Source organism: Ranitomeya imitator, chromosome 6 (genome assembly GCF_032444005.1).
Source record: "Ranitomeya imitator isolate aRanImi1 chromosome 6, aRanImi1.pri, whole genome shotgun sequence".
NCBI classification, from domain to species: domain Eukaryota; kingdom Metazoa; phylum Chordata; class Amphibia; order Anura; family Dendrobatidae; genus Ranitomeya; species Ranitomeya imitator.
This window is the reverse complement of record NC_091287.1, coordinates 572125809-572147081: the sequence shown is the minus strand read 5'-3', so window position 1 is coordinate 572147081 and position 21273 is coordinate 572125809. Positions and strand designations below refer to the sequence as shown.

Below are 21273 nucleotides of genomic sequence, written 5' to 3'. Positions count from 1 at the left end.
CTCCTCCTCTCCTCTGCTGACTGCTCCTCCTCCTCTACTCTGCTGACTGCTGCTCCTCTCCTCTGCTGACTGCTGCTCCTCTCCTCTGCTGACTGCTGCTCCTCTCCTCTTCCCTTCTGGCGTCTGCTCTTCTCTGTTGATGGCTGCTCCTCTCCTCTTCCCTTCTGGCGTCTGCTCTTCTCTGTTGATGGCTGCTCCTCTCCTCTCTTCTGGCGGCTTCTCTTTGCAGGTGGCCTCTTCTCTCTTCTTTGCTGGCGGCTGTTCCTCTCCTCTGCTGACTGCTGCTCCTCTTCTCTGCTGACTGCTGCTCCTCTGCTGACTGCTGCTCCTCTTTAACTGCTCCTCGCCTCTGCTGACTGCTGCTTCTCTCCTCTGCTGACTGCTGCTCCTCTCCTCTGCTGACGGCTGCTCCTCTCCTCTGCTTACTGCTGCTCCTCTCTGCTGACTGCTGCTCCTCTGCTGACTGCTTCTCCTTTCCTCTGCTGACTGCTGCTCCTCTCCTCTGCTGACTGCTGCTCCTCTCCTCTGCTGACTGCTGCTCCTCTCCTCTGCTGACTGCTGCTCCTCTCCTCTGCTGACTGCTGCTTCTCTCCTCTGCTGACTGCTGCTTCTCTCCTCTGCTGACTGCTGCTCCTCTCCTCTGCTGACTGCTGCTCCTTTCCTCTGCTCCTCTCCTCTGCTGACTGCTGCTCCTCTTCTCTAACTGCTCCTCTCCTCTGCTGACTACTGCTCCTCTCCTCTGCTGACTGCTGCTTCTCTCCTCTGCTGACTGCTGCTTCTCTCCTCTGCTGACTGCTGCTCCTCTCCTCTGCTGACTGCTGCTTTTCTCCTCTTCTGACGGCTGCTCCTCTCCTCTGCTGACTGCTGCTCCTTTCCTCTGCTGACTGCCTCTGCTGACTGCTGCTCCTCTTCTCTAACTGCTCCTCTCCTCTGCTGACTGCTGCTTCTCTCCTCTGCTGACTGCTGCTCCTCTCCTCTGCTGACTGCCGCTCCTCTCCTCTGCTGACTGCTGCTTCTCTCCTCTGCTGACGGCTGCTCCTCTCCTCTGCTGACTGCTGCTTCTCTCCTCTGCTGACTGCTGCTCCTCTGCTGACTGCTGCTCCTCCCCTCTTCCCTTCTAGCGTCTGCTCTTCTCTGTTGATGGCTGCTCCTCTCTTCTCTTCTGGCGGCTTCTCTTTGCAGGTGGCCTCTTCTCTCTTCTTTGCTGGCGGCTATTCCTCTTCTCTGCTAGCGGCTTCTCTTTTCTGGTAGCTGCTCCTCTCCTCTGCTGGCAGCTGCTGGATTATCTTGTAACTACTTTTATAGGTCTCTTATAGAAAAGCCACTACCCAACTATCTGTGTGAGGTCTCTGTGGCTGCTGCGTGCGGTCCCGACGGTCTCTGTACCTGCTGCGTGTGGTCCTGGTCATCTCTGTGTCTCCCTTGTTTGGTCCTGAGGGTTTCTGCGCCGCCTGCATGCTTTTCCGAGGGTCTCTGTACCTCCTGCGTATGGTCCTTGGCGTCTGTGCCTCCCGTGTATGGTCCCGAGGGTGTCTGCGCCGCCTGCGTGCCTTCCCGAGGTTCTCTGCGCCGCCTGCGTGCTTTCCCGAGGTTCTCTGCACCGCCTGCCTGCTTTCTTGAGGGTCTCTGTACCTGCTGTGTGCAGTCCTGGGCGTCTCTGTACCTGCTGTGTGCGCTCCCGGGGGTCTCTGCCTCCCATGTGCGGTCCTGAGGGTCTCTGCGCCGCCTGCATGCTTTCCTGAGGGTCTCTGCACCGCCTGCATGCTTTCCTGAGGGTCTCTGTACCTGCTGTGTGCAGTCCTGGGCATCTCTGTACCTGCTGTGTGCGCTCCCGGGGGTCTCTGCCTCCCATGTGCGGTCCTGAGGGTCTCTGCGCCGCCTGCGTGCTTTCCTGAGGGTCTCTGTACCTGCTGTGTGCAGTCCTGGGCGTCTCTGTACTTGCTGTGTGTGCTTCCGAGGGTCTCTGCCTCCCATGTGCGGTCCCGAGGGTCTCTGTTCCGTGTGCGGTCCCGAGGGTCTCTGTTCCGCCTGCGTGCTTTCCTGAGGGTCTCTGTTCCGCCTGCATGCTTTCCCGAGGGTCTCTGCGCCGCTTGCATGCTTTCCCTAGGGTCTCTGCGCCGCCTGCATGCTTTCCCGAGGGTCTCTATTATTGATGAGCGAGTGTACTCGTTGCTCGGGTGGTCTCCCAAGTATTTGTAACTGCTCCAAGATTAAGTTTTCATCGCAGCAGCTGAATGATGTACAGCTACTAGGCAGCCTGAGTACATGTGGGGGTTGCCTGGTTGCTAGGGAATCCCCACATGCAATCAAGCAAGGTCTCTGCCTGCAGCGTCCTGGAGGTGTCTTTGCCGTCTGCGTGCGGTCCTGGCGTCTCTGTGCCTCCCTTGTGCTGTCCTAAAGGTCTCTGTGCCGTCTGCGTGCGGTCCTGGGGGTCTCTTAGAGCTCATGACGCTTTCTGCGTGATGTTTTGCTGTCTTCTCACCTGAGGACGACCTTTATCCAGGAGCTGCAGGGTTACTGCGTCTCATTTGCATAATTACTTTATGATGAGATTTAAGTGTGAACTTTGTGTTTTATGATTTTGCAGATCAATGACGGAAAGAAACAAGAAGCAGCGTCTGCACACGGCGGCCTGAGGTGAGCGCCGACCTGACCCTCCTGTGCGCCCATTGTGTCAACCCTCCATCTGGCCCTCTGTTTTCTTGTCCGTCCGTCTGGCCCTCTGTTTTCTTGTCCGTCCGTCTGGCCCTCTGTTTTCTTGTCCGTCCGTCTGGCCCTCTGTTTTCTTGTCCTTCCTTCTGGCCCTCTGTTTTCTTGTCCTTCCGTCTGGCCCTCTGTTTTCTTTTCCGTCCGTCTGGCCCTCTGTTTTCTTGTCCTTCCGTCTGTCCATCCAGCCCTCTGTTTTTCTGTTTGCCTGTGTTTCCCTATTTCCGTCCGGCCCCGTTTTTCTGGCTGCCTGTCTTTCCCTCTGTCCGCGTCATGGGTGTGTCAGGTGTGACACAGTCATCCTGGATCTGGCTGTAGAAGGTCTCTGCGTTTAGCTCAAGCACCTTCTTCATTTTTGCATCTCTGTTATGGAGCGATATCCTCCTCTCTCTAGGACCCAATAGCTAACGCCACCTTCTGCTGCTGATCACACACCTGTGCTGAAGGTTTAAATACATTCAGTTGCTGTAGCATGACGCTGGTGTTAGCTCATAATTGCCTCAGTCTTGTTGGAAGTTCTAGCAGTCGGTTAGTGTCTTCCCTGAGGACCCTTGGAGGATTGCAGGGTGACATCTCAGTTGTCTTCTCAAGCTAAGCGTCCCCTCCCCCCCCCCCCACACATCCCTCTACCCTTTCTGTCTTTAGGTTTATTGGGGACTGACCAATGCATACCCCATCCCTCCCTATGTATGGCCTATCGTTGGGGTCAGGCAGGGATTAGGTCCCTGCTCAGCGATAGGTGCAGAACCTATATAGGGATGTTTAGGGCAGAAAGTGTGATTTCCACTCCCCACTTCTCCAGTGTTTGGGCTCCCTTTTCCCGTTGTTGTGGACTTGCTTATCCTTCACCAGCTTGACACTAACACCAGCCGTACACTTAACAAGTGTCAGGGTTTTTTTTTGTTATGTTTTTCCTCCCCCGACATTCACAAGGAAAAGGGCATGTGTTTGTTTTTTTGTGGGAGGAAGGGACATTTTACTGAAGCCTGTCCTTCCATTCCCAGACAAAAAGAGACTCAATTAACCCTTGGGAGTCTGTAGTTTAATAATCAATGGGTAAGCTCGACTACAACCTGTAATTCTCTGTTTGTCATGACAGCAGAGGTGGCGCTAGAGAGCAGGACTGAGAGAATTTCTGTGTAGACAGTGGAGCTGGAGTCTGTGTGGTAGATGCGGAGTTTTCTAGAATTCATGGGCTTGCTCGACCTTAGCTGAACCTATTTACTCTATAGACTCAGCACCACTTACACGGAGACCCCCGAGGCAGATTGTGCATAAGACGGAGGGTGGGGGCTTTGCACTATGAGGTAATGGACGTCTCCACACTTCTTTTGTTCTGGGTTTGCCCTGGTTGGTGAAGCCTAATCCAACGGTGGATTGGCAGTCCAGAGAGATTGTGGAGTGGGGAGATTACTGCCATGATGACGGCCTAAACGTTTCTCTTCCTGCAGTATCTACGGGGATCTTACCGGGGTTATTGTCCGGCTTTTCTGAGAAATAATGTCAGGATTTGCCCCCCCATCGGGCATATGACGGCCCAGACTGTACAATCTGTCCGGTCCTGAGAGACAAGCCACGGAAGATTTTATTACTTAGAGTCTTGAGAAGGGACGTATCAGACCTTCATCTTCGCCCGTGGTTTTTTCGTGAAAAAGAAAGATGGCGGTCTCCATCCCTGTTTAGATGTTGGGAATTGAATCTAATCACCATCTGAGATCCATATCCTCTTCCTCTGATTCCAGATTTATTCAACCAGGTGATGGGAGCTGAGGTTTAAGGGGGGTCTACAACCTGCTTAGATCGGGGAAGGGGATGAATAATAATAATAATAATAATTTTATTTATATAGCACCAACGTATTCCGCAGCGCTTTACAAATTATAGAGGGGACTTGTACAGACAATAGACATTACAGCATAACAGAAATACAGTTCAAAACAGATACCAGGAGGAGTGAGGGCCCTGCTGCTCGCAAGCTACAAACTATGGGGAAAAGGGGAGACACGAGAGGTGGATGGTAACAATTGCTATAGTTATTCGGACCAGCCATAGTGTAAGGCTCAGGGGGTTCATGTAAAGCCGCATGAACCAGTTACCTGCCTAAGTATGTAGCAGTACAGACACAGAGGGCTAATACTGCATAAAGTGTATGAGAACATGATGCGAGGAACCTTTTTTTTTTTTTTTTTTTATTATAAATAGGCCACACAGGGATCGTTAGGTTAATGCATTGAGGCGGTAGGCCAGTCTGAACAAATGAGTTTTTAGGTCACGCTTAAAACTGTGGGGATTGGGGATTAATCGTATTAACCTAGGTAGTGCATTCCAAAGAATCGGCGCAGCACGTGTAAAGTCTTGGAGACGGGAGTGGGAGGTTCTGATTATTGAGGATGCTAACCTGAGGTCATTAGCGGAGCGGAGGGCACGGGTGGGGTGGTAGACTGAGACCAGAGAGGAGATGTAGGGTGGTGCTGAGCCATGGAGTGCTTTGTGGATGGGGGTAGTAGTTTTGTACTGGATTCTGGAGTGGATGGGTAACCAGTGTAATGACTGGCACAAGGTAGAGGCATCGGTGTAACGGTTGGTGAGGAATATGATCCTGGCTGCAGCATTCAGGACAGATTGGAGCGGGGAGAGTTTTGCAAGAGGGAGGCCGATTAGTAGAGAGTTACAATAGTCCAGACGAGAATGAATAAGTGAAACAAATGAATGGAAGATGGCGGTCAGTACCCTGAGGGACATTTCTGGTCAGGCCTTTCGATCTGACCAATGCTTCGGCGGTGTTCCAGCATTTCATAAATTATATTTTCCATCATTTGATGGGCACGTTTGTGGTGGTCTGTCTGGATGATGTGGTTTATTCACCTGATTTGGAGACACATCAGGGGCGTGTTGGACGGGTGATTCAGATATAAACTAGAGAAATGTCTTTACGCTGTCCAGGAGGGGCAGTTTTTGTGGTTCCTGTTGTCATTTTCAGGTTATCAGATGGAACCGGAGATGGTTCGTTCTGTGCTTGATTGGGACCGTCCCAACAATCTGAAGGCATCACAGCGCTTTCTGGGTTTTACTAATTTTTGGGAACATAGCATAAGCAGGAATTAAAACATAACTTTTAATGTGTATATATAAAAAGAAAACAAAGTACAAAAAATAGTGTCTCCTAAAGAGGAATATAAAAAGTGTACTACATAATGTGACCTGTCAGGTACTACATCATAACTGGATCAGTACTCCTAAGGGTTTAATCAAACAACACTCGCAGTGGCCCAGTGTGTCTATTAATCCACCCAAGGTACCTTATGTGATAACACACACATGCAAGAGCACTCTGCAGTGTAGCATAGGGTGGCAGGTCTCCATACCTTTCCATGTAGCACTTTATCTCCCATGCAGGCTCGTCCCCTGATGATCCAGCCTGAAGGAAACGCGTTGGGTCACCGATATAGGGAGAGTGCAGGACACGTTATATTTTAGGGGTAGATGTGGACTAACCCTTCTAAGGGGGGGAGCTGGGGATTCAGCCTTATTGATAGCCCCCCAGGGATTGACCGGGTATTGTCTCCCGACGCTGCGGCATGATGGATTCTTTCATTCCAGCAAGTTTTGGCTCCACTTTACCGGTCCTTGGCAGTTGGTGAGACTGTTCCATTTTATATATTTGTTCATGTTTCACACCATTTGACCCCTGCTCCTTTTTTGTGATACCTGCTGATATTTATGCAACCAAGGTTATCCGTTTATTTGTTTTGGCACTCAATCAGTGCTTTTGCATGTGTGTGTTAAGGTACCGTCACATTAAGCGACGCTGCAGCGATAACGACAACGATGCCGATCGCTGCAGCGTCGCTGTTTGGTCACACAGACCGCTCTCCAGCGACCAACGATCCCGAGGTCCCCGGTAACCAGGGTAAACATCGGGTTACTAAGCGCAGGGCCGCACTTAGTAACCCAATGTTTACCCTGGTTACCATTGTAAATGTAAAAAACCAAACACTACATACTTACATTCCGGTGGCTGTCCTCGGCGCTCTGCTTCCCGCACTGACTGTGAGCGCCGGCCGTAAAGCAGAGCGGTGACGTCACCGCTGTGCTCTGCTTTACGGTGGGCGCTTACATAGTGCAGGAAGCTGACGGCGAGGGACGCGACAGACACCGGAATATAAGTATGTAGTGTTTGTTTTTTTTTTACATTTACAATGGTAACCATGGTAAACATCGGGTTACTAAGTGCGGCCCTGCGCTTAGTAACCCGATGTTTACCCTGGTTACCAGTGAAGACATCGCTGAATCGGTGTCACACACGCCGATTCAGCGATATCTGCGGGAGATCCAGCGACGAAATAAAGTTCTGGACTTTCTGCTCCGACCAACGATGTCACAGCAGGATCCAGATCGCTGCTGCCTGTCACACACAACGATATCGCTATCCAGGACGCTGCAACGTCACGGATCGCTAGCGATATCGTTCAGTGTGACGGTACCTTTACCCTTATCAAATAAGGTACCTTGGGTGGATTAATAGACACACTGGGCCATTGTGATTAAACCCTTAGGAGTACTGATCCAGTTATGATGTAGTACCTGACAGGTCACATTATGTAGTACCCTTTTTATATTCCTCTTTAGGAGACACTATTTTTTGTACTTTGTTTTCTTTTTATATATACACATTAAAAGTTATGTTTTAATTCCTGCTTATGCTATGTTCCCAGATATTTGGTAGGATCATTTGATGCGTTCAAATTGTTGTTATATATTGCTTTTTTCATAACATTTTACTAATTTTTGCCAGAACTTTATTCAAAATGATTTGGTAATGGTGAAACCCCTTACTGCCATGACAAGGAAGGGTTGTGGTTTCTCTATGGATGGTCGGATGCCTTTTCCTTGTTAGTTATGTTGACACTGCACTATACTCGGTCACCCCGATGTTTCTGAATCTTTTATCGTAGACGTGGATGCGTCAGAGGTAAGGGTTAGGGCTGTGTTGTCTCAGGGTCCGTCCTCTGATAAATGGCTTCCAGGCGCCGTGTTTTCCTCGGCTGAGAGAAATTATGACGTGGGTAATAGGGAGCTTTTGGTGATTAAATTGGCACTGGAGGAGTGGCGACATTGGAGGGGACTGTCCATCCCATTACTGTTACCAATGACCACAAGAACCTGTCATATCTTCAATCGGCTAAACGTCTCAACCCTGCACAAGCTGGTGGTCCCTGTTCTTTACTAGATTCAATTTTGTTGTCACTTCCCGTCCAGGAGTTAAAAATGCCAAGTCTGATGCTTCGTCCTTGTTCTTTCCTGGTGATGGTGACCATGAGGACCCTGCCCCAATTTTGCAGAAGAGGGTAGTCATCTTGGCCTTGGACCCTGACCTAGAGGGTGAGGTATTGGAGGCTCAGGGGGTGTTCCTGCCCTTCTGGGAGGTTATTTGTACTGTTTGATTTGTGCTGTAATTAGGGAACATGATAACTCTGTACTTGCTGGTCATCCAAGGCTTAAGGCAACCGCGGACCTCCATTCTCATCATTTTTGGTGGCCGGGGTTTCATCAGGATATGGTTGAACACGTACCTGCTTGTAGTATCTCCACGCACTTTCTAAAGTATCACATACCCGTCCATCTGGTCATCGTCTTCCACTAACCATTCATAGTAGACCATGGACACACTTGTCCATGGATTTTATTCCTGACCAACTGGTATTGGCAGGCAAGACTGTGGTTCTGGTGGTTGTGGATAGGTTCAGTAAAATGGTGCATTTCATCGCTTTACCGGCACTTCCGAATGCCCGGAATCTTGGTCAGGTTTTTGTTAATGAGATCATGAAGGTTCACGGGGGGTTCCCTCTGATGTGGTGTCAGATCGGGGACCCAATTTGTTTAAGTTCTGGAGGGCTTTCTGTTCTCGACTGGGGGTGCAGATGTCCTTTTCCTCTGCCTTCCATCCTCAGTCGAATGGACAGACTGAGCGCACTAATCAGAATTTAGAAAAAAATGAAGGAAACTTCTCCAGCGATGAAAAAATCATCCCAATGGAGAGATTAAAACTATTTTTTATTTAGACCATTTGAAAAAGTGCAACCAGTATAGGTAACTGTACAGATGATGCACATGAAAAACCTACGCGTTTTAGCGACAAGCCTCAGTCATGGTCTATACAGGTAGATACAGTTCTGGCAAAAATGAAGAGACCACCACATCAAACCCCTGTCATGGCCGCCCAGTCTCCAGACCTGAACCCCATTGGAAACCTCTGGAATGTAATCAGGAGGAAGATGGATAGTCACAAGCCATCAAACAGAGAAGAACGACATTATTGTACCAGGAGCCGTGTGATAGACTGGTGGAAAGCTGCCAAGACGCTGGAAAGCTGGGATTAACAATCATGGTTATTCCACAAAATATTGATTTCTGAACTCTTCCTGAGGTAAAACATTAGTATTGTTGTTTCTAAATGATTATGAACTTGTTTTTTCCATTATTTGAGGTCTGCAAGCACTGGGGCTTTCTGTTATTTTGACCATTTCTCATTTTCAGAAAATAAATACAAAATTTATTGCTTGGAACTTCGGAGACATGTGCTCAGAAGTTTATAGAATAAAAGAACAATTTACATTTTACTCAAAAACATAAAGAGACAAACTGGACATTCTGCTGTGGTCTTCTCTTACTTTTTGCCAGAGCTGTATAAAACAGATTTATAAAAAGTCCATGGCTAGAGATATCAGATGAGTGAAATCAAGAGGTCAAACAATCCACATGTCTAACCCGTTAGTCACCTAAGCACAGACACACTATAAATGGATGTAACTATTCACTAGAGCACAGACATAAAATAAATTATAGAATAATAACAAAATCCAAAAAGAACAGTTCTACTGAAGAATCGGATCTTGTTGGGAATTCATACCTAAAGGTAATCTGGAGTACCATCTATATATCCAGAATGATTCTCTATTGAGAATTTCCCTCTTAGGCCTCTTTCACATTTCCGTTGGACATTGTGCAATTATGAGTTCCGGGGGAGGAGGGGCGGAGTTTCGGCAGCGCATGCGCGGTCGAAAATGGTGGACGCGTCGCACAAAAAAACGTTACATTGAACTTTTTTTGTGACGAGGGTCCGCCAATTACCGACGCATCCATGAGATCCCCCCCCCCCCCCCTCTCGTGGCTACAATCGCTCTGATTGGCTGTTGAAAGTGACGTTTCACTTTCAATCAGAGCAATTGTAATATTTCACCAATGAAAATTGATGAAATATTACAATCCAGCCATAGCCGATGCTGCAATGTAATCGACCGTGGCTGGAGGCCACGATCCGCCACCGATCTCCTCCCCTCCGTCCTGTCCTCTGCTCCTCTTCATCCTCCTGTCCGCTCCACCCGTGCTCCGTTCCACCCCCCATACTTACCGACCTCCGGTGTCCGTCCGTCTTCTTCATGGGCGCAATGGCGGGCGCATGCGCAGTGCATCCGCCGAATCTGCCGGCCTGCAGATTCGTTCATTCATTTTGATTACTGTGATAGATCGTATCACAGTGATCAAAATAAAAAAAAAATAGTAAATAACCCCCCCATTTATCATCCCTATAGGTAGGGAACATAATAAAATAAAGAAAATATATTTATTTTTATTTTTCCACTAGGGTTAGGGTTAGAACTAGGGTTAGAATCAGGCTATGTGCACATGGTGCGGATTTGGCTGCGGATTGGCCGCTGCAGATTCGTAGCAGTTTTCCATCACGTTTACAGTACCATGTAAATCTATGGAAAACCAAATCTGCTGTACCTATGGTGCAGAAAATACCGCTCGCTATTTTCCGCAGCATGTCAATTCTTTGTGTGAATTCCGCAACGTTTTACACCTGTTCCTGTATAGGAATCCGCTGGTGAAATCTGCACAAAAACACTGGAAATCCGCGGTAAATCCAGAGGTAAAACCAAAAATGGTGCGGAAAAATCCGCACATAAATCCGCAACGTGGGCACATAGCCTTAGGGTTGGAATTAGGGTTAAGGTTAGGGGTGGGTTAGGGCTGTGGTTAGGGGTGTGTTGGGGTTAGGGTTGTGGTTAGGGGTGTGTTGGGGTTAGGGTTGTGATTAGGGTTATGGGTAGAGTTGGGATTAGGGTTAGGGGTGTGTTGGGGTTAGTGTTAGAATTGAGGGGTTTCCACTGTTCAGGCACATCAGGGGTCTCCAAACGCAACATGGCGCCACCATTGATTCCAGCCAATCTTTGCGTTCAAAAAGTCAACTGGTGCTCCCTCCCTTCCGAGCCCCGACGTGCGCCCAAACAGTGGTTTACCCCCACATATGGGGGTACCAGCATCCTCAGGATAAACTGGACAACAACAATTGGGGTCCAATTTCTACTGTTACCCTTGGTAAAATAAAAAATTGCTTGCTAAAAAATAATTTTTCAGGAAAGAAAAATTATTTTTTATTTTCACAGCTCTGCCTTATAAACTTCTGTGAAGCACATGGGGGTTCAAAGTGCTCACCACATAGAGATAAGTTCCTTGGAGGGTCTAGTTTCCAAAATGGGGTCACTTGTGGGGGGTTTCTACTGTTTAAGCACATCAGGGGCTCTGCAAACGCAACGTGATGCCCGCAGACCAATCCATCAAAGTCTGCATTTCAAAACGTCACTACTTCCCTTCACGGCTCTGCATTATAAACTTCTGTGAAGCACTTGGGGGTTCGAAGTGCTCACCACACATCTAGATAAGTTCCTTGGGGGGTCTAGTTTCCAATATGGGGTCACTTGTGGGGGAGCTCCAATGTTTAGGCACACAGGGGCTCTCCAAACGCGACATGGTGTCCTCTAATGATTGGAGCTAATTTTCCATTCAAAAAGTCAAATGGCGCTCCTTCCCTTCCAAGCCTTGCCATGCGCCCAAAAAGTGGTTTACCCCCACATGTGAGGTATCGGTGTACTCAGGAGAAATTGGCCAACTAATTTTACGATCCATTTTATCCTGTTGCCCATGTGAAAATGAAAAAAATGAGGCTAAAATAACTGGTGAAAAAAAAGTACTTTTTCATTTTTACGGATCAATTTGTGAAGCACCTGGGAGTTCAAAGTGCTCACTATGCATCTAGATAAGCTCCTTGGGGGGGGGGTCTAGTTTCCAAAATGGGGTCACATGTGGGGGAGCTCCAATGTTTAGGCACACAGGGGCTCTCCAAACGCGACATGGTGTCCGCTAAAGATTGGAGCCAACTTTTCCTTCCCTTCCAAGCCCTGCCGTGCGCCCAAACAGTAGTTCCCCCCCACATATGGGGTATCGGCGTACTCGGGACAAATTGGACAACAACTTTCGGGGACCAGTTTCTCCTTTTACCCTTGGTAAAATAAAAAATTGTTGGTAAAAGATCATTTTTGTGACTAAAAAGTTAAATGTTAATTTTTTCCTTCCATGTTGCTTCTGCTGCTGTGAAGCACCTGAAGGGTTAATAAACTTCTTGAATGTGGTTTTGAGTACCTTGAGGGGTGCAGTTTTTAGAATGGTGTCACTTTTGGGTATTTTCAGCCATACAGACCCCTCAAACTGACTTCAAATGTGAGGTGGTCCCTAAAAAAAATGGTTTTGTAAATTCTGCTGTAAAAATGAGAAATCGCTGCTCAAATTTTAACCCTTACAACTTCCTAGCAAAAAAATTTCTTTCCAAAATTGTGCTGATGTAAAGTAGACATGTGGGAAATGTTATTTATTAACTATTTTGTGTCACATAACTCTCTGGTTTAACAGAATAAAAATTAGAAAATTGTGAAATTTTCAAAATTTTCGCCAAATATCCGTTTTTTTTTTCAGAAACGCAAAAATGATCGACCTGAATTTACCACTTACATAAAGCCCAATATGTCACGAAAAAACAATCTCAGAACCGCTAGGATCCGTTGAAGCGTTCCTGAGTTATTACCTCATAAAGAGACACTGGTCAGAATTGCAAAAAACGACCAGGTCATTAAGGTCAAAATAGGCTGGGTCATGAAGGAGTTAATCTCCGAACACTAACAATTACTCGGAGATCACCCGAGCGTTCTCGGGAAAACCTGAGTGACGAGTAGACTCGCTCATCACTATGAGAGATGCTTGCAGGGTCACCTCAGAGTAATAATATCTCTATCTGCTGAAGTCTTATCCTCTCTGGCGTGGTGGTTAGATGATACTCCTCTATCTAGCGGTGTCCCTTGGGTGGTGCAACCTTCCTGTATAATCACTATGGACGCTAGCCCCACGGGATGAGGTGCCCATATGGAAAAGAATGTCACACGGGGTCAGTGCAATATCAGAATTACAGGGGTCGTCAAACCTAAAGGAATTAGATGTGGTTAGTTGTGCTGTGCGCCATTATCTCCCAGAGCTTCAAGGGCAACGCGTAAGAATCACGTCGGACAACACGTAAGAATTCAGAAAGATCGTGGACATGTGGGGTCTTCCTCAAATAGACTTTTTCGCCACAAGAAACAACAAACAGGTGCAGAGATTTGCCTCCCTGAACGTGACAGATCATCCGGAAATAGTGGATGCCCTTCATGGCCTTTTCTAACTAGCGTATAATGCCTTTCCTCCAATAATACTGTTGCCGCTGGTCATCGGGAAGATTAGGGAGGAGAAAACGAGAATAATCCTGATCGCACCATTCTGGCCCATACGGCCCGTGGTTCTCCTGGCTGCAGGCCATGTCAATATCAGACCCTTGGGTCCTCCCTTCAATCCCCAATCTACCCTTTCGGGCCCATTCTTCCATCCACAAATAGTCTACATTTGACCGCCTGGAACTTAGGAGGCAGTTATCAAGAGGGTTCTCAGAATGGCTAAATAATACGCTCCTGCAGTGCAGAAAACACTCAACAACAAAAATTTACACCAAAATATGGCGAAAATTCTTATATTTCTACACAGACACAGGCTCCGGGGATGTTCCGATAACACCTATCTTAGAATTTCTGCAGACAGGTAGAGATTTAGGCCTATCTGTCTATTCTAGGAGCTCTTTACGGTTATAATGTAGCAGGAGATAGATGGATATCTATCTATGGATAGAACTGAATCTAATGGTTCAAATGGTGATCCTGCCAGGGACTGCAGGCCTAGATTCAAGTCCCAGGGAGGAATACGAGATATGTGGACCGGATTCATGCCTTCACATGCTTTGATGAACCATTAGATTCAGTTCCTCTAACATATTAATCTCTAAAGGTGGCTCTACTATTAGCACTGACCTCAGCTAGAAGGGTTAGTGATATCCAGGCGCTATCCATAGATCCATCTTTTTTTTATTAATATCCCAGGATAGTTTCATACTTAAACCGGATCCCTCGTATCTCCCAAAGGTGGCAGCAAAATCTCATAGATCTCAAGAAATCTTTTTTCCCTCCTTTAATGATCCCGCCACTCCAAAAGAAGAAAGATTTCATACCCTAGACGTGAAAAGAGCAGTCATGAAATACATAGATAGATCTAGGGATTGGAGACAGTGCAGGGCTCTGTTTACATCCTTTCAGGGCCACAAAAAAGGGTATGGAGTCACGAGGAGCACCTTATCTCGTTGGATCAGGGATGCGATTTACCTGGCATACTCTGCAAAAAAAGGAGAGTCCTCCGGAGGATATAAAGGCGCATTCAGCTCGAGCCATCGCATCTTCCTGGGCTGAGAGCAGACGTTCCAATTGAATCTAGATGTAAGGCTGCTACATGGTCGACTCCGTCTACTTTCTATAATCACTACAGAATTGATCTTTCATCTTCTTCTGACTTAGCCTTGGGCAAAGCCGTACTCAGCGCGGTGGTCCCTCCCAGGTGATGGATCTCTGGAAGTCTCTAGTGGGTGCTGTCATGGCGAAGGGTAAAAAGCTGAATTACTTACCGGTAATACTCTTAATGAGTCCATGACAGCACCCACTCACTTCCCTCCCTGAGTTAGTTGTAAATAGTACACGTAAAAAATTATTGATAATTAGCAAAATGGGATTCTTGGATGTATAGCTATATATTGCATGTACCTAATACTGGGGCGGTTCCTCTGGTACTCTGAAATCCAACTGAGGAGGAGAGGTCGACCGCCCCCTTTTATTTCTGTATGTTTCCTGTTCCTGTGGGCGGACCCCCTCTCTCTAGTGGGTTTTGTCTTGGACTCATTAAAAGAGCGTTACCGGTAAGTAAACCGGGTTTTTATTATTTTGTTTTTTTTTCCTTCTTTAGATTTTTTTTATTTTACAGGATCCTTGATTCAAACAACTGGCTAAGACGATGGTGCAGACAACAAGGATTTGGATTCCTGGACCACGGTGTGAATTACTGGTATGATGGACTCCTCGCCAGAGACGGACTACACCTCAACAAACCTGGGAAACACACATTCGCCAGAAGACTCGCTACACTCATCAGGAGGGCGTTAAACTAGAAGAAGAGGGGACGGGAAGAAAAGCATTAGACTCGAACAAAGACGACCCAGGAAAACATACTCAGAAGGGAGGTAAGAACATTTCTAAAACAATCCACAGTGAGGAGATTGGAACAAAACAAAATCCTCTAAACTGCATGCTCGCAAACGCCAGAAGCCTGACAAACAAGATGGAAGAACTAGAAGCAGAAATATCTACAGGTAACTTTGACATAGTGGGAATAACCGAGACATGGTTAGATGAAAGCTATGACTGGGCAGTTAACTTACAGGGTTACAGTCTGTTTAGAAAGGATCGTAAAAATCGGAGAGGAGGAGGGGTTTGTCTCTATGTAAAGTCTTGTCTAAAGTCCACTTTAAGGGAGGATATTAGCGAAGGGAATGAGGATGTCGAGTCCATATGGGTTGAAATTCATGGAGGGAAAAATGGTAACAAAATTCTCATTGGGGTCTGTTACAAACCCCCAAATATAACAGAAAGCATGGAAAGTCTACTTCTAAAGCAGATAGATGAAGCTGCAACCCATAATGAGGTCCTGGTTATGGGGGACTTTAACTACCCGGATATTAACTGGGAAACAGAAACCTGTGAAACCCATAAAGGCAACAGGTTTCTGCTAATAACCAAGAAAAATTATCTTTCACAATTGGTGCAGAATCCAACCAGAGGAGCAGCACTTTTAGACCTAATACTATCTAATAGACCTGACAGAATAACAAATCTGCAGGTGGTCGGGCATCTAGGAAATAGCGACCACAATATTGTACAGTTTCACCTGTCTTTCACTAGGGGGACTTGTCAGGGAGTCACAAAAACATTGAACTTTAGGAAGGCAAAGTTTGAACAGCTTAGAGATGCCCTTAATCTGGTAGACTGGGACAATATCCTCAGAAATGAGAATACAGATAATAAATGGGAAATGTTTAAGAACATCCTAAATAGGCAGTGTAAGCGGTTTATACCTTGTGGGAATAAAAGGACTAGAAATAGGAAAAACCCAATGTGGCTAAACAAAGAAGTAAGACAGGCAATTAACAGTAAAAAGAAAGCATTTGCACTACTAAAGCAGGATGGCACCATTGAAGCTCTAAAAAACTATAGGGAGAAAAATACTTTATCTAAAAAACTAATTAAAGCTGCCAAAAAGGAAACAGAGAAGCACATTGCTAAGGAGAGTAAAACTAATCCCAAACTGTTCTTCAACTATATCAATAGTAAAAGAATAAAAACTGAAAATGTAGGCCCCTTAAAAAATAGTGAGGAAAGAATGGTTGTAGATGACGAGGAAAAAGCTAACATATTAAACACCTTCTTCTCCACGGTATTCACGGTGGAAAATGAAATGCTAGGTGAAATCCCAAGAAACAATGAAAACCCTATATTAAGGGTCACCAATCTAACCCAAGAAGAGGTGCGAAACCGGCTAAATAAGATTAAAATAGATAAATCTCCGGGTCCGGATGGCATACACCCACGAGTACTAAGAGAACTAAGTAATGTAATAGATAAACCATTATTTCTTATTTTTAGTGACTCTATAGCGACAGGGTCTGTTCCGCAGGACTGGCGCATAGCAAATGTGGTGCCAATATTCAAAAAGGGCTCTAAAAGTGAACCTGGAAATTATAGGCCAGTAAGTCTAACCTCTATTGTTGGTAAAATATTTGAAGGGTTTCTGAGGGATGTTATTCTGGATTATCTCAATGAGAATAACTGTTTAACTCCATATCAGCATGGGTTTATGAGAAATCGCTCCTGTCAAACCAATCTAATCAGTTTTTATGAAGAGGTAAGCTACAGGCTGGACCACGGTGAGTCATTGGACGTGGTATATCTCGATTTTTCCAAAGCGTTTGATACCGTGCCGCACAAGAGGTTGGTACACAAAATGAGAATGCTTGGTCTGGGGGAAAATGTGTGTAAATGGGTTAGTAACTGGCTTAGTGATAGAAAGCAGAGGGTGGTTATAAATGGTATAGTCTCTAACTGGGTCGCTGTGACCAGTGGGGTACCGCAGGGGTCAGTATTGGGACCTGTTCTCTTCAACATATTCATTAATGATCTGGTAGAAGGTTTACACAGTAAAATATCGATATTTGCAGATGATACAAAACTATGTAAAGCAGTTAATACAAGAGAAGATAGTATTCTGCTACAGATGGATCTGGATAAGTTGGAAACTTGGGCTGAAAGGTGGCAGATGAGGTTTAACAATGATAAATGTAAGGTTATACACATGGGAAGAGGGAATCAATATCACCATTACACACTGAACGGGAAACCACTGGGTAAATCTGACAGGGAGAAGGACTTGGGGATCCTAGTTAATGATAAACTTACCTGGAGCAGCCAGTGCCAGGCAGCAGCTGCCAAGGCAAACAGGATCATGGGGTGCATTAAAAGAGGTCTGGATACACATGATGAGAGCATTATACTGCCTCTGTACAAATCCCTAGTTAGACCGCACATGGAGTACTGTGTCCAGTTTTGGGCACCGGTGCTCAGGAAGGATATAATGGAACTAGAGAGAGTACAAAGGAGGGCAACAAAATTAATAAAGGGGATGGGAGAACTACAATACCCAGATAGATTAGCGAAATTAGGATTATTTAGTCTAGAAAAAAGACGACTGAGGGGCGATCTAATAACCATGTATAAGTATATAAGGGGACAATACAAATATCTCGCTGAGGATCTGTTTATACCAAGGAAGGTGACGGGCACAAGGGGGCATTCTTTGCGTCTGGAGGAGAGAAGGTTTTTCCACCAACATAGAAGAGGATTCTTTACTGTTAGGGCAGTGAGAATCTGGAATTGCTTGCCTGAGGAGGTGGTGATGGCGAACTCAGTCGAGGGGTTCAAGAGAGGCCTGGATGTCTTCCTGGAGCAGAACAATATTGTATCATACAATTATTAGGTTCTGTAGAAGGACGTAGATCTGGGTATTTATTATGATTTATTATGATGGAATATAGGCTGAACTGGATGGACAAATGTCTTTTTTCGGCCTTACTAACTATGTTACTATGTTACTATGTTATTATTTGTCACGGATCCCGGGGAGGATACCGTTATCATCCCCACCACTCACACTAATTTGTCACGAACCGGGGTTGTTTGGTTGGCCCTGGTTCCTTCTGAAGGGGATTTATCTATATCCCACTTCCCAGTTTGGAACTTGCAGCTCTCTGGCGCCCCCTTACCCTCAGGTCAGAATGGAAACTGCACCTAGGATAGTTAGTCGCCAGAAAGGCTGCCTTACTTTGTACTGGCTATTGGGCACACAACAGCGAGGGCGATATAACTACTCCCACTCAGGAGGGAACAATAATTCTCGCCACCGACAGTCGCTACAAAGACTCCCAACAGCACAGGACAAATCCGCTACCACCAGCTCCGATTTCGTAATTATTAACGGGTGCGGAGCCAACCCAGATTAGTAGCGTAATTCACTTCAGAGGATGTGACAGTTTGTTATAGAGCAAGGAGAGACAAGCTAGTAGTTTTATATTTTAGCGACGCTGCAGCGATCTAGACAACGATCCCGATCGCTGCAGCGTCGCTGTGTGGTCGCTGGAGAGCTGTCACACAGACAGCTCTCCAGCGACCAACTATGCGAAGTCCCTTGGTAACCAGGTTAAACATCGGGTTACTAAGCGCAGGGCCGCGCTTAGTAACCCGATGTTTACCCTTGTTACCAGTGCTAATGTAAAAAAACAAACACTACATACTTACATTCCGGTGTCTGTCCCCCGTCGCTGTGCTTTCCTGCACTGACTGTGAGCGCCGGCTGGCCGTAAAGCACAGCGGTGACGTCACCGCTGTAATCTGCTTTACGGCTGGCCGGCGCTGACAGTGCAGGGAAGCAGAACGCCGAGGGATGCGACAGACACCGGAATGTAAGTATGAAGTGTTGTTTTTTTTTTTTTTACATTTACACTGGTAACCAGGGTAAACATCGGGTTACTAAGCGCGGCCCTGCGCTTAGTAACCCAATGTTTACCCTGGTTACCAGTGAAGACATCGCTGAATCGGCGTCACACACGCCGATTCAGCGATGTCTGCGGGAGATCAGCGACCAAAATAAAGTTTTGGACCTTCTGCTCCGACCAACGATGTCACAGCAGGATCCAGATCGCTGCTGCGTGTCAAACACAACGATATCGCTATCCAGGACGCTGCAACGTCACGGATTGCTAGCGATATCGTTGTGAAGTTGGTCAGTGTGAAGGTACCTTTACTCCAAAAAAAAGTAGGCAACGTTTACAAAGTATAAAAAGATATTATAAAGTAGACAAGTATCATATGTACAGTACAATTACAAATAAAATGGGATTAAAGTTGAAAAGAACACTTACATTTCGTTATGTCATCTTATCTCATGACCGCCCGTGTGCTGTGGAGGAGGGGAAACATCTAGATGCATACCACACGTCTGTATATCAGCTAGACCCCGGACAAAGACACGTGAAGACTTCTGCTTCACTCACTTATTTCCTAGCCTAAAACCAAGCCACTCTCCCTGTGGTGACCTCACTTAGAGGCTGAATCCTCCCCTTTTCTTAGTTATGGCAACCATTTTTTATGCCTAGCTCGCTGTATTAAGCTCTTATACGAAAGACACAATGATCAGGATGTGCCCCACATCAGGGGGATTCTTTTAAGTGTAAACAGCGTAGTTACACGACCCGCATATGGAGAAACCCGCTCTTTACACTCGTTGTGTTTACCTTCTAGCGATTTCAGGGAGTTATAGATCCCTCGATGGACATCCGGAATATATACTCCTTATATCTCTAGCCCTGATCGGTGCCACTATATATAACCTTACAAAAACAATAGAAGCTCATGCTTTCTTTACCAGTTTTGGCTGGTGTCAGGTGGGAGGGGCAATGAGGGATTGACACACAGGCTGGCCTTTGCAGCTAAAAGCCATAAACTGCTCAGTGGGGCTGCTACACTTTGGTGTCAGGCTGCACAGAGTGTGTCTGCTATAGGGCTTTGTTTTTGTATCAGCGAATGCAGTGCGGGAGAAAGGGGGGTCGAATCTCCAGCGTGTGTCTGTGCCATGGTACCTTCTAGAACGAAACTCACAATGTGGCCATTTTTTTCATTATTGTGACATTATTCTGTATAGTTACCTATACTGGCTGCTCTCCATTTTAACCCCTTTATCCCATATGACGTACTATCCCGTCGAGGTGCCCTGGGACTTAATTCCCAGTGACGGGATAGTACGTCATATGCGATCGGCCGCGCTCACGGGGGGAGCGCGGCCGATCGCGGCCAGGTGTCAGCTGCCTATCGCAGCTGACATCCGGCACTATGTGCCAGGAGTGGTCACGGACCACTCCCGGCACATTAACCCCCGGCACACCGCGATCAAACATGATCGCGATGTGCCGGCGGTATAGGGAAGCTTCCCGCAGGGAGGGGGCTCCCTGCGGGGCTTCCCTGAGCCCCCCGCAGCAACGCGATGTGATCGCGTTGCTGCGAGGGTCTTACCTCCCTCCCTGCTCCTTCCAGGCCCGGATCAAAGATGGCCGCGGATCCGGGTCCTGCAGGGAGGGAGGTGGCTTCACAGAAGCCTGCTTAGAGCAGGCACTGTGAAGGCTGCAGCGCTGCTTGTCAGATCAGTGATCTGACAGAGTGCTGTGCACACTGTCAGATCACTGATCTGTGATGTCCCCACCTGGGACAATGTAAAAAAGTAAAAAAAAAACAACCCTAAAAAAAAAAAAACAATAAAAGTACATATATTTAGTACCACCGCATCCGTAACGGCCCGACCTATAAAACTGGCCCACTAGTTAGCCCCTTCAGTAAACACCGTAAGGAAAAAAAAAAAAAACGAGGCAAAAAACAACGCTTTGTTATCATACCGCCGAACAAAAAGTGGAATAACACGCGATCAAAAGGACAGATATAAATAACCATGATACCGCTGAAAGCGTCATCTTGTCCCGCAAAAAACCGCCATACAGCATCATCAACAAAAAAAAAAAAAAGTTATAGTCCTGAGAATAAAGCGATGCAAAAATAATTATTTTTTCTATAAAATAGTTTTTATCGTATAAAAGCGCCAAAACATAAAAAAATGATATAAATGAGGTATCGCTGTAATCGTACTGACCCGAAGAATAAAACTGATTTATCA

The 21273-nt window shown here is 46.5% G+C and overlaps 1 protein-coding gene across 7 annotated transcripts in view; it reads left to right on the top strand.

Moving 5' to 3' along the window:
* The window catches only part of SLC52A2 (solute carrier family 52 member 2), a 241047-nt gene that overhangs the window by 174567 nt on the left and 45207 nt on the right, over positions 1-21273 (top strand). For 4 of the 7 annotated variants that reach the window (XM_069732123.1, XM_069732122.1, XM_069732121.1 and 1 more), the window contains exon 2: positions 2588-2637. The exons of 1 other annotated variant lie outside the window; for it this stretch is intronic. Coding sequence is in view for 2 of the 6 variants with exons in the window: in XM_069732122.1 (XP_069588223.1) it covers positions 2588-2637 (50 nt within the window). In the remaining 4 variants the exon portion in view is untranslated. Of the gene's footprint in view, positions 1-2587; positions 2638-14931; positions 15188-21273 lie in introns of all 7 variants that reach the window. 2 more of the 7 variants (XM_069732126.1, XM_069732127.1) reach the window with 1 other exon arrangement.